The 13,321-nt window shown below is 43.7% G+C and overlaps 1 protein-coding gene across 2 annotated transcripts in view; it reads left to right on the forward strand.

Moving 5' to 3' along the window:
• The first annotated feature begins 492 nt into the window (after positions 1–492).
• Positions 493–13,321, forward strand: part of VPS16 (vacuolar protein sorting 16 homolog (S. cerevisiae)) — a 34,323-nt gene continuing 21,494 nt past the window's right edge. For both annotated transcript variants that reach the window (XM_006894190.1, XM_006894191.1), the window contains exon 1: positions 493–617. In XM_006894190.1, the coding sequence (XP_006894252.1) occupies positions 565–617 (53 nt within the window). In that variant the 5' untranslated portion in view covers positions 493–564. The remainder of the gene's footprint in view (positions 618–13,321) is intronic.

Raw genomic sequence — 13,321 nt, forward strand, 5'->3', positions numbered from 1 at the left:
GAGCCCGGCCAGGGCCGCGCGTCTCGCGCCTGGCCAGCTGCGATGGCCTGGCTGAGGCCTCCTGGTTCTGTCTCCAGGAGGCCAGTCGTTTCTGCAAAACCCCCACCGTGCGGAGCCGGACCTGACTAGGCGTCGGTGCGCAGCTCGTTGCCTAGCGCCCTGAAGCCGTGCTTCGCCGCAGCCCCGACGGCGCAGCGAGCCACGGACTACATTCTGAGCGCATACAGCTCCCCACTTCCGGTCGCCCATGTCCGTCCCAGAGTGACCACACACACACACACACACACACACACACACACCCCCCCACCCCCCCGACTGGACTGGGAACGACAGGGATAGCTGCCACGGGGACGATGAATCAGGGCCAGGCCCACACGGGCGGGCTGGAGGCCCAGCGTGTTAGCCAGCGGCGCGGTGGTAGCCGAGCGCGGCTGCCCACAGTGATGATGGCGGCAGCGGCGGCTTCGACACGTGAATCGGACGGGCGGAAGCGGAAGCATCGGCCCTGGTCCCGGGCTGTGCGAGCGTCTCCGCGGTGCTGCCCACCCATTGCCTGCCCCGGCTATGGACTGCTACACGGCGAACTGGAACCCGCTCGGGGACTCTGCCTTCTACCGGTGAGCCGCCCAGCCCTGTCACCACCCTGCTCACCTGCTAACTCGATCCTCTGGGCGAAAGCGGGCGGCGCGCGCCGCTGTCACTGCAGTCGCTGCGGGCCGCTCTCCGCCGGGATCCCCGCACTGACCCCCATGAGTAGAGAGTCCTCACCACCGTGCGGAAATGAGGCACACACGGTGGTCACACAAGTGGGAGCACGGCCCAGTCCCGGAGCGCAGGCCTGCCGGCCTCTGCAAGGCTGCTTTCAGTTCACATTGAGGGTGGGTGCGCACGAGTGACAGCGAATGTCTGGTGTCCCGAGGGGAACACTGTTGAATTCAGACCTCGAGAACACTCTGAGGGGGGCGGGAGCGCACAGCGGGGCGAGTGGTACTCGCGCGGTTGGAAGAGTGAGTCGTCGATGAATAAGAGGTAACGCAGATGTCCTCAGCGATGGATTATTCAGAAGTGTAGAGTGACCACATTATCACACTGAGTAGGAATTTTCTGTGGCGTCCCCACTTTGTAGCATGAAGTGCAAACTTCTTATGGGACACCTGTATGTCCATGCAGCCAACCTCATCAGCCTCTCTTCTGCTCAACAGCAATACCTCTCTTCCAGCTGCACAGAATTATAGGGTCTCCCCATATCACGATGTTAGCACCCTTCAGCAGTTCTTGCTGTGGGCACTTCTATTTCCTTATATCTCTCTGGTGAATTATTCTTGCTCATTCTCCAGGGATTAATTCAGGGAGTGTTCTTAAAAGCTGCCCTGATTCTCCCACAATGGAATCCACCAATTGCTTTTTCACTCAGTTCCCAGTGGTACATACACCACTAAAACCCCAACCTGTCGCCATGCCATAGACACCCTGTGTTGTTGTTGTTAGTTGCTTTCCAGTCAAGTACGACTCATAGTCTTGCAGGATCAGAACCCTGCCCTATCCTGTGCTGTCTGCACAGTCTCTGACATACTTGAGCTGGGTGCTGCAGTTACTGTATCAGTCCATCTGGTTGAAGATCTCTCTCTTACTGCCCCTCTCCAAAGTACAACTCCTCTTAGCAACATGACCAGAATTTGTGAGACGAAGCTTTGTCATCTTTGCCTCAAGAGGTGTTCTGGTTGTACTTTGTCCAAGACAAATAGCTGTTTGATCTTTGGGCAGTTCATAGTATGTCCAGCACTCTTCTCCAACACCACAGTTCAAAGGCATCAATTCTGTCATCTGTATTCATTGTCTCAATTGCTCAGCAAGTGATTGAAAAGACATGGCCTGTATCAGGTACACCTTAGTCTTCAAACTGATACCATTGTTCTTCAGTACTTTGGAGGGGTCTCTTACTGCATACTTCCTCAGTGTAATATGTCTCTTGATCTGAATGCTGGTACCAAAGATTATGGATCTAAGTAAAATGAAGCCATTGACAATTTCAGTGTTTTCTGCATCTATCATGATGTTGCTCAATGGCCCAATGATGAGAAGTTTTTATTTCTTCACATGAATATATAATCTTTATTGAAGTCTTTGATTTTCTACATCAAGTGCTTTGAGTTCTCACTTTCAGCCAGCAAAATTGTGTCATCTACATAATGTAGGTTGTTGATGAGTCTTTCTATGATCCTGATGCCACATTCTTCATAGAGTTCGACTTCTTAAATGATTTGCTCAGCATACAGATTGAATAGGTATGGAGAAAGGAAACAACTCTGACGCACACCTTTCCCTTGTTTTGTTTGCTTCTTGGTGTATGTAGAGGTTTCACATGAGTACAGTTAAGTGTTTGGGGATTTGCATTCTTTTCAGTGTTAGCCATAATTTGATAAGATTCACATGGTGAAATGCCTTTGTATAGTCAGTAAAGCACAAGTAGACATTCTTCTGGTATTTCCTACTTTGAGCCAAGGCCCATCTGACATCAAGATCCAGCTGATACCATTGGTACTAAATAGCCTTCTAAACGCAGCTTTAACTTCTAGGAGTTCTCTATCTGCAGTTCTAACAATTTTTAAATGATCCTTAGCAATATTTTGCTTGCATGTGATGCTAGTGTTTGGTAATTTCTACATTCTATTAGATCACCTTTTTTAAGAATGAGAACAAATATGAATCCCTTCCAGTCAGTTGCCCAGAAACCCTATGGGAAAGAGTAATACTATTCTATAGGATTTCATAGACTGTAAATCTTAATGGAAATAGACTGCCTCATTCCCCCTGTTCCCCTCAAAAGCTAATGTTGACTCTGAACCAATCACTTTTCAGTTAGTGGTTGAGTTCTTAGCCATTGTGCCTTTATGGTTCTATGGATAGTAGGCACAGGGGGGCAATTTTATTTTATATTTTATACCTAAACAAGATGGTCTGACACAGTGACTGGGTAGCAGTGGGCTCAGTTTATCAGCAGTGGTGAGGATGGCAAGGACAGGGCTGCGTTCTGATCCATTGTCCATAGGATCATATGAGTTGCTGTTGACGCAGCGCATAACAAGAGGTTTCCTCTGGTAAATTCGTTTTCCTGCAGACCAAGACTTTATTTTCTGGATCTCTTTATCCCCGGTGCATATTCAAAGCAGTGACTGCTGTATTCTGTTCCTTATCTTGGTGACATTTCTAGTGCTTATCATCCCAGAACCCCTTCTTTTCCTAGAAATTGTATTGAACCTTCTTTTATGAAAAATTTGAAGCACTCAGCATGGTAGAGAGTAACTAAGGCTAGCCATCGTTCACATGTGGTAATAATTGTGTTATATTTGCATTAAATATTTTGGAAGTTTCTTATGAACAAGATTATTATTGCCATTACTGCCTACCTTTTGTTTTCATGATACTGACTTGAAAATACCAAGGAATTTTCTGAACTTCTCTCTTCCGTGTAGTGCCTTGTCCTCTGTTTTTATCTGTTTTACTCTATCATTGCCTGTATTTTTTTTATAAAGTCATTATGAGATCTAAAGACTCACTTAGATTCAGTGTAAACACTTTGATAAAGATGAGTTATAGGTGGTGTGTTACTCATTCTTTATAACATCTGGAAGACTCATGTACAGATGTTCTCTTAGTGGGGAGGCTGAGATTGACTGGAGGGTTCAGTAGGTGGTAGCCACATCCCTCCATTGTAAAGTCATACTTCCCTCCTTTTTGAAGAGCAGGTACTCTGTGGAGCACAGGCTGGGAATTTCAATCTGAGTCTAATTAAAGGACAAAACCCACACAATGATTTTAAATAGGGGAAATGGAATACTCAGAGACAGTAAGTGATGATGAAAGAATTATAAGAAAATGTTATATGTGAGCACAACCAGGGAGGGACAAACTTGGAATGGAAGTAAGACCCTTTCCCAAGGCTAGGATTCAGACTTTGTTGGAAAAGGTGTAGTTTACGGAGTCAGAGTCAGTGGGCAACCAGCCCTCCTGGATGCAGATGGGGCCAGTGAACCAGACCTGGTGGCTAGGTGTGCGAGCTTGCAGCAGGAGTGGTTGGAAGCACTGTGAGCAGGAGACTGGGAGCCTGTGTTGTCCCTGTGAAAAAAGGAGTTGTGCAGAGAGAACTCTGGAAGACAGACAAACCTCTGGTGGGACTAAGGGAGCAGGAGGGTGAGAGAGGCAAATTGCTAGTACAGGCTAGAGGACTGGAGCACAAGGTGCCCTTTTGGAGGAAGCCTCAGGAAAATGGACCCCAGTCCAGGCCAAAACTGTGGTCATCATAGGATGTGGGTGCTGGGCATGTTGTTGGAGCGGAACATTCTACCAGGTGTCTTCATGCCCAGACTGCTGACTGACAAACTTGACATTGCGACTTTCAGAAATGGCAAGAAAGCTCCTTCCGCCTTCAGTATCACTCATACACCGTCTACAGAGAAACATTGGCTCACTGTAGAGCCTTGTGTTAGCAGTAACCTCTGGTGACCTAGTGGGTAAGGATTTGCACTACAAACCCCTGAGGCAGGCAGTTTCAATCACCAGCTGCTCCTCCAAAGAAAGATGGTCAGTCTCCTCTCATGCAATTTAGAGTCTCTGCGGCGGGTCAGCTATAAGTCTCTTCCGACTTGATGGCAAAGAGTGAGTGAGAGAATTGAGTTAGCCATTGACTTAGGACAATGCCATGCAAAGCAGAAAGAAGCTTTGACCAGTGTTACAGTATTTCCCTGATTGTTGCAATCAGACCTTTGTGTTTCCACTGACATTTTGGGAAGTAGATTGCCAGGCTTTTCTTTCAAGACCATCTTAGTCTGGACGCTCTACAATAGAACAACAAGCTTTTGATGACAGATGGGTGGTAGAAGTATATGAGGTACTCACAAGCTAGGAATCAACCCTGGGTCTCCTGCACAGAAGGCGAGAATTGTACCACCAACCTGTTCTGTAAAACTAATACAGCACAGAATGTGCATTTGGAGATGAGAAACATAAAAGTTGAATTTAGTAGAGTGCACTCTGCCTGTTTAGCTTCCACACACCACCTTCTTTATGCTTTTGAACTCTCTCAAACCAACTAAGTGGCTCGGTGCTTGCTTAACAAGATTCTCCTATCCCTCTTTCAAATAAAGACCTTGACATTCCAAAAATGAAAAGAAATACACTCTCGACAACCATTGTATGCTTTAGGATTGTATTATCAAGTTCAGCTCTAGTCCTGTTACCTAATGACTAAATTGTTAAGTTAATCTGCATTAATTTCTGTATAAAATATAAATAGAAAAGACAGACAAGATAATGGTAAAGTTGTTAGGTGCTGTCGCGTCAACTCAAATTCACAACAGCCCTGCATACAGCTGAACAAAACGCTGGCCGGTTCTGCACCTCACAGCTAATGCTGTGTTTGGGACCATTTTACAGCCACTTTGTCAGCCCACTTCAATGAGGGTCGTCTTTCCCTGACCTTCTACTTGATGAAGCATGACTTCTTCCAGGGACTAACCCCTTCTGATAATAGGTCTGTGAGATGAACTCTCATCATCTCCATGTCTAAGGAGCATGCTGGCTGCATTTCTTCTAAAACTTTTTTCTTTTGGAAGCTCAGGTTATATTCAATATTTTTCGCCAGCCCTGCAATTCAAAATACCTATTTGGTTTTCCTTTTCATTATCCAACTCTCACATGCATATATTGTTGTGGTGGTGATGGTAGTTATGTGCCATTGAGTCACCTGCGACTCATAGTAACCCTCTGTACAACAGCCCTAAACCCTGCTCTATCCTGTGCCAATCTCACTGTCTCTGGCACACCCACCCCTGTTACCCCAGTCACTGAATCAATCCATCTCATCGAGGGTCTTCCTCTGCTGCACTGTCCCTCAACCTTCCCAAGCATGGCGTCCCTCTCCAAGGACTAGTTACACCTTGCAACATGTCCAGAGTATGTCAGATGAAGCTTCAGAATCCTTGCCTCCAAGGAGCTGCCTGGTTTAAGCCTCTCTAGGACTAACCTGTTCATTCTCTTAGCAGTCCATGGTATATTCATTACTCTTCTCCAGCACCACAGCTCAAAGGCATCAATTCTCCTTCTGTCCTCCCTAGTCATTGTCCAGCTATAACATGCATATAAGCCAAGTGAAAATAATAATGATTTAGTTTAGGTGTACTTTAGTCATCAAAATAATATGGGGGGGCTTTGCTAATCTCCTGAGGGGCATGTAATATCCTGGCTTGTTACCAGTTTAGAAAGGTTCTCTACATTACTCAACCCTCTAAGCTAAGGTATTTGGGATATACCTACTGGCCACGTGACTAGAGGAAATCTGTATTTGTGCCCATGCCAAAGAAAAGTGATCTAACAGAATGCAGAAGTTACAGAACAGTATCATTAACACATAGAAGTTAAATCTTGCTGGAGTGAATTTTAAAAAGTTACTGGAGTAGTATATAAACAGGGAACTACCAAAAATGCAGGCTGGGTTTAGAAGAACAAGGGATAGCAGTGCTGAGGTAAAGGGGATCTTGACTGGAAACAAGACCAGAAAGATGTTTACCTGTGTTTTGAGGACTGTGCCAAAGTGTACAGCTATGTAGATCATAACAAATTATGGGTAACATTGCAAATGATAATGTTTAATGATAATGTACCTAAAAGAAATCATGCATATATCAAGTGTAGAGAAAATATGCCACAATACTACGTACAGTCTTCATTTCTGTAATTGATCTTGAGGTCATACTTTCTACCTGGTTTCTTCCTTCACTTGCCCTATCCATGTTTCCTGTGTTCTCCTCCTCCACCCCTGAAATGTTTTAATGAAAAACCTTTCTGTTATGTGAGGGAAGGTTTACACAACAAGCTGGTTTTCATTCAATAATTCATACACATTTTGTGACGCTGATTACAGTTCCCTCATTGTAACAGTACTTGGCACTTAAGAGTTTCTTAGTCCTTTTTGTCCTTTTTCTTAGTCTTTTCCATCTTTTCAGCTTTATCCCTGAGCCAATGCTGCCTCATTCTCTGGTATTACTGATTACATTATAGGCCTGTCTGTCATTTGTCTGAAAGTGGAATAATGGGTTATTTTAGTTCCAGGCTTGGAGATTGACTAAAGGTCACAGTGTTGGATTCAAACTTTCATTCTTCAGTAACTTTTTTTGTTGTTGTTGCTATAGTTTTTCACTAGCCTTTACTGTTTGGCATTGAAGGTCTGAAAAGTGCTCCAGAGAATTTTTTTTTTCTTTATGTGGGTTCAGTAGCTGGAAAATACAGGCTCTGTGAGAGAAATGAGGCTGGAGATAGAATGATAGAGTTCTGCACATTCTGTTATTTATTCATTGCAAATACCTTTTATAAGAAACATAAACACAGGTTATACACATGGATCTCACCTGATGGGCATGCATAGGAATCAAATAGATTGCATTTGTGGAAAGACTCAGTGGAGAAGCTCAATATCAGCAGTGAAAAATCAGGCTGCGTGCTGATTGTGGCACAGACCACCAACTACTCATATGCAAGTTCAAGCTGAAGTTGAGGAAAATTAAATCAAGTCCACGGGAACCAAAATTTGATCTTAAGTCTATTCCACTCGAATTTCAAAATCATCTCAGGAACAGGTTTGAGGCCTTGAGCACCAATGAGCGTAGACCAAATGAGCTCTGGGAGGATATCAAGAAAATTGTCCATGAGGAATGCAAAAGATCATTATAAAGGCTGAAAAAGAAGAAAAGACCAAGATGGATGTCAGATGAGACTCTGAATATTGCATTAGAGCGCCGAGAAGCCAAAGCTAAAGGAAGAAACCAAGAAATCAAAGAGCTAAACAGAAAATTTCAAAAGGCAGCCCGGGACGACAAAGCAAGATACTATAATGAAATGTGCAGAGAGCTGGAGTCAGAAAATCAAAAGGGCCAAACTCGCTCAGCGTTTCTTAAGCTGAAGGAGCTGAAAAACAAATTCAAGCTACGGGTGGCAATACTTAAGGATACTTTGGGCAGAATATTAAATTATCCAGGAAGTATCAAGAGAAGGTGGAAGGAATACACAGAGTCACTGTATCAGAAGGAATTGGCTGACACAGAAGAATTTCATGAAATGACGTATGAGCAAGAGACTATGGTGATGAAAGAGGAAGTTCAAATTGCTCTGAAGGAATTGGCAAAAAAAAAAGGCTCCAGGAGTTGACAACATACCAATTGAAATATTTCAACAAACAGACACTGGCCTGGATGTGCTCACTAAGTTGTGTCAAGAAATCTGGAGAACAACCAGCTGGCCCACTGACTGGAAAAGATCGGTATTCCCATTCCAAAGAAAGGTGACCCAACAGAGAGTGGAAATTATCGGACAATATCATTGATATCACATACAAGCAAGATTCTGCTGAACATTATCCAAAAACGTTTGGAACAATTTGTCGACATAGAACTGCCAGATGTGCAGGCTGGATTTAGAAGAGGCCGTGGTACTAGGGATATTATAGCTAATGTTAGATGGATCTTAGCAGAAAGCAAAGAATACCAGAAGAATGTCTATCTGTGCTTCATTGACTATGCGAAGGCTTTTGACTGTGTGGATCACAATAAGCTGTGACTGACTCTGAGAAGAAGAGGAATCCCAGAATGTTTGATTGTGCTAATGCGAAACTTATACTTGGACTGAGAGGCAGTTGTCAGAACAGAGCAAGGAGACATTACATGGTTCAAAATCAAGAAGGGGGTTCGTCAGGGATGTATTCTGTCTCCATACCTTTTCAATCTGTATGCAGAGCAGATCATCCGAGATGCTGGGCTATACGAAGAGGAATGGGGCATCAGGATTGGTGGAAGAATCATCAACAACCTGCATTATGCAGATGACACAACCTTGCTCGCTGAAACTGAGGAAGACCTGAAGCACTTGCTACAGAAGATCAAGGACTACAGCCTCCTATGTGGACTGAAGCTCAACATCAAGAAAACAAAGATTCTAACCACTGGGCCAATTGGCAGCATCAGTGTGGATGGTGAAGAGATTGAGATAGTTAACAGTTTTAGTTTCAGTCAACACTCTTGGTAACAGCAGCCAGGAAATCAAGAGACAAATTGAATTGGGAAAGTAGGCTCTGAGGGACCTCTCAAGAGTACTGAAGAGCAACGATGTCAGACTGGAGACTAAGGTGCGCCTGATCCAGGCTGTCGTCTTCACAATTATGTGCTATGCATCAGAGAGTTGGACAGTGAATAGGGTTGATAGAAAGGGAATTGATGCCTTTGAGCTGTGGTGCTGCAGAAGAGTGTTGAATATACCATGGACTGCTAGGAGAACAAACCGGTTTTTCCTGGAGAAGGTGAAGCTGGAATGCTCCTTGGAGTCAAGGATTCTGAAGTTTTGTCTGACATAATTTGGGCATGTTGCAAGGAGGGACTGGTCCTTGGAGAGGGACCTCATGTTTGGGAGAGTGGAGGGGCGGCGAAGGAGAGGAAGACCTTTGATGAGATGGATCGATTCTGTGACTGGAGAGGTGGGAATAAGTGCGTTTGAGATGGCTAGGTTGGCACAGGATAGAAGAGAGTATAGAGCTCTTGTACATAGGGTCGCTTTGAGTCGCAAGCGACTCGATGGCACATAACAACAACAATATGTGGCTGCTTAATTTCCTGTGGTCAGGCCAAAATGTAAACTCGTTATTGTCCAGTCGGAACCAACTTGTAACTGGGGAAGGCTGTCCATCTTAATGCTTGCTTGGTTCTGTGGCTTAAGGAATCTAAAATGGTGAGGTGGCACGATTCCCTGAAACCCCTGTTGTGTCCTCTCGGGGAAACATTCTCCTTGGATACTAAGCTGTCTGAATCAGCACTGCTCCATTACCAGGGGAACTGGAAGCAATTTCTCTTAAGAGGACTATTATGTGGAATAGAGAGGGGAGCCACTCCTACTTCCCCTGTTTGATTCTGAGGCCCCTGTATTCTGACTGTGAAGGTGATAGCGCTGTATAATGTCCTCTGGTTTAGAGGCCAAACCTATAAGACAGAACCCCATCCATTCAGAATGTTGTTCTCTAGTTTGGCACCATAATTGATTCTTTTTAGTAACACAGCTTCCTTTCACTTACAGGTGATGAGGTATATAGTAAGACCAGTTGATTCCATGGTCATTTACACTTTCTTTGCTGTGAAATGAGGTTGTTGATTAGATGTGGTGCCATGAAGAATGTCATGGTTGTTGATAGGTGCCTGATGAGTTGCATACGGCTCATAGTGACCTGTGAACGTCAAGTCGGAATGCTGCTCTATCTTAGGCCATCCTCATCGTGTCTGCCACACTAGAGCCCATTGTTAAAGTCACTGTGTCCGTCCTTCCCATTGAGGGTCTTTGTCTTCTTTGTTGTCCCTCTACTTCTCTGAGCATACTGTCTTTCCCAAGGACTGGCCTCTCCTAACAACATACCCAAAGTGTATGAGATGACATTTCACCTTCTAAGGAGCACCCTGGCGGCACTGTCTTCAGAACACATTTGTTCGTTCTCTTGGCAGTCCATGGGAAATTTAGTGCTTCTCTCCATCACTATAACTCAAAGGCATCAGTTTCTTCTGTCATTTGTATTTACAGTCCACTTTTTAGATACATAGCAAGTAATTGAAAAGACCATCGTTTGGATCAGGTACACCTTAGTCTTTAAACTGACATCCTGGCTCTTCACTTTGGAGAGATTCTTAACTGTGGACTTTGCCAGGGTAACACATTTTTTGAGTTCCTAACTGTTGGAACCAGGGTTGTTGATTGTAGGTTCAAGTAAAATGCAAGATGAAATCATCGACAGCTCCAATACTGCATCTTGGCCCAGTGGTGAGGATTTTTGTTGTCTTGATGTTGAGATATAATCCACACTGAAGGCTGTTGTCCTTGATCTTTTGCTGCAAGTGCTTTAAATCTTCATCACTTAATAGCAAAATTGTTTCATCTCCATAATGCAGGTTGTTGATAAGTCTTCCTCTGATCCTGATGCCTCATTTTTCTTCATAAAGTCCACCTTTTGAAAGAATTTGTTTGGCGTAGAGAAACAGGTATGGAGAAAGGATACAGCCCTTTTGCACAGCTTTCTTAATTTTAAACCATGTTGTGTTTCTGTGCTTTGTTTGGACAACAGCTTCCTGATCTAGATATAGGCTTCTCTTAAGCACAAATAAGTGTTCTGGGTTTCCTGTTCTTCTCAATGTTGTCCACAATTTGTTATGATCCATATTGTCAAATGCCTTTACTTGGTTGTTAAAGCACAAGTTGACATCTTTCTGATACTCCCTGGTTTGGGCCAAGATCCATCTGACATCAGCAGTGATGTCCCTGGTGTCATGGCCTCTTCTAAATCCAGCCTGAATCTCTAACAGGTCTCTGTTGATGTGCTGTGTTCCAGCTGTTTTTGGAATAATCTTCAGCAAGATTTTACTTGCATGTGCTATTAACAGTATTGTTCAATAATTTTCACGTTCTCTTGTATCATCTTTTTTTAAAAAATGGGAGCAAACAATAGATCTCCAGTCTTTTGGCCAAGTAGCTATCTTCCAATTTCTTTATCATGGATAATTGTTGTTATGTACAGTTGAGTTGGAACTGACTCATAATTTCAGTGGGTTTTCGGAGACATTAAATTGTTCAGGAGGACATTTCCCAGCTTTCTCCCTCGAAGCAGTTGGTAGATTCGAACTATGTGCCTTTGGATTCGCAGCACCACTCCGGATAATAATGCTGACCAAAGCATTACAGGTGACAAGGCTGTCAACACTTAGAATATGTGTCTGCCCTGGCGAGAAGAAATCTTTGCCTTCTCTGTGATTGAAGAAGTCCAGTGAGACAACCATGGGTGTTCTCTGTACAAGTGGTACCAAATTGGGGGCATGTCTTTGATGTTGACTGATAGGGCACTGGGCAGTGGTTTTGGTGGTATCAGTCTTAGAGTTCAGATTTGATGTTCATAGAGTCACTATGAGTCATACTCGACTCAATGGCACCTTAACGTGATTTTCAAATAGAGGAAGGCTGTTTTTCTTGGACACAGGAGGACAAACTCCTTTCATTGATAAGGGAGCCTGGGAATTTCCTGGGATTCTAAGTTGGTTTCCTCTGAGTTCAATCAGATACTCATTTCCATTCCAAGCTTCAGGATCTTGTCTAGTAAGTGCCACAGCTTTTAAAAAAAATGAGATGGGACTGTAAAGTCAACTGTGGTAATTAAATTTTTGGTTTGATTTGAAGCAGCATCAGTTTTGCAACTACGAGAACTAAGAGACTTTTCGGACTATTGTGTTTTCTCAGACTCTGCTGTAAACTGAAAGTTAATGGACTTGAGCCTGTCATTTTCTCTTTTTAAGAGCTGAAGTGCTCTCAAAAGAATCCATCCTTACTGATAGAATTGTAAAATGCACTTTGGAAAATGGTTTGGTGTTTTCTCAAAAACTTAAGGGTAGAATTACCATGTGAGTCAGAAATTTTACTCATGCTATACTCAGAAGGCAAGAAAAGAATGGGCATTTTCCATCCGTGCATTTAACTGCCTTTGGAAACTTGCTAGACAGTCAGCTGTGAGTCGCTTCTGACTCAGCAGTACCCAGCAGCAACTTTCCCAGAAGAACTGAAAACAGGAACATAAGCAGTTAATTTGCATACCAGTATTCACTGCAGTGGTATTCATGATGACCAGAAATGGGAAATAATCTAAATGTCTGTAAACACATAAATGGGTAAAGAAAGCATGTGTTTACACAATGGTATATTATTCAGACGTAGAGAGAAATGAAATTGTGTTACACACTGTAACATGGGTGAATCTTGAAAACATGCTAAGTGAAATAAAGTCACTCACAAAAGGGCAAATATATTATCCCACTTACATGAAATGTCTAAAAGAGGCAAATGTATTAAGACTGAAAGGGGTTTTTTTTGTGGTTTTTTTTAGTAGTTTAGCTTGTTTATTGCAAATGCTGGCCTCAACACAACAGTAAAACGGGAGAACGTTCTCTTTGATGTTTCTGGTAATCATGGACCCTTCTCCCAGGGCATTTGTTTTGTTTTCATAATAAAAACAAACAAAAAGCTCCTACGTGTGTGCACCTGCTTGGGGGGGGGCAGGGGAATGTGTGGGGCCTCCTTGCACCCAAGTCCCCAGCCTGGTGCCTGGTGGGAGATGTCACTGTGGACCGTAGGCCCTTGGCAGGGGTTAATGGACTGCTCTACCAGCTTCTGTCCTCAGTCCCATGGAGCCACCAGGGTTTGGGGAGTCGCCTCTTTCACTATACAAAGAAAGTTAAAATTCTGGTGTGATTTTTTTTTT

The sequence above is a fragment of the Elephantulus edwardii genome, unplaced genomic scaffold, assembly GCF_000299155.1.
Source record: "Elephantulus edwardii isolate Elephantulus edwardi_28Jun2011 unplaced genomic scaffold, EleEdw1.0 scaffold00138, whole genome shotgun sequence".
NCBI lineage: Eukaryota > Metazoa > Chordata > Mammalia > Macroscelidea > Macroscelididae > Elephantulus > Elephantulus edwardii.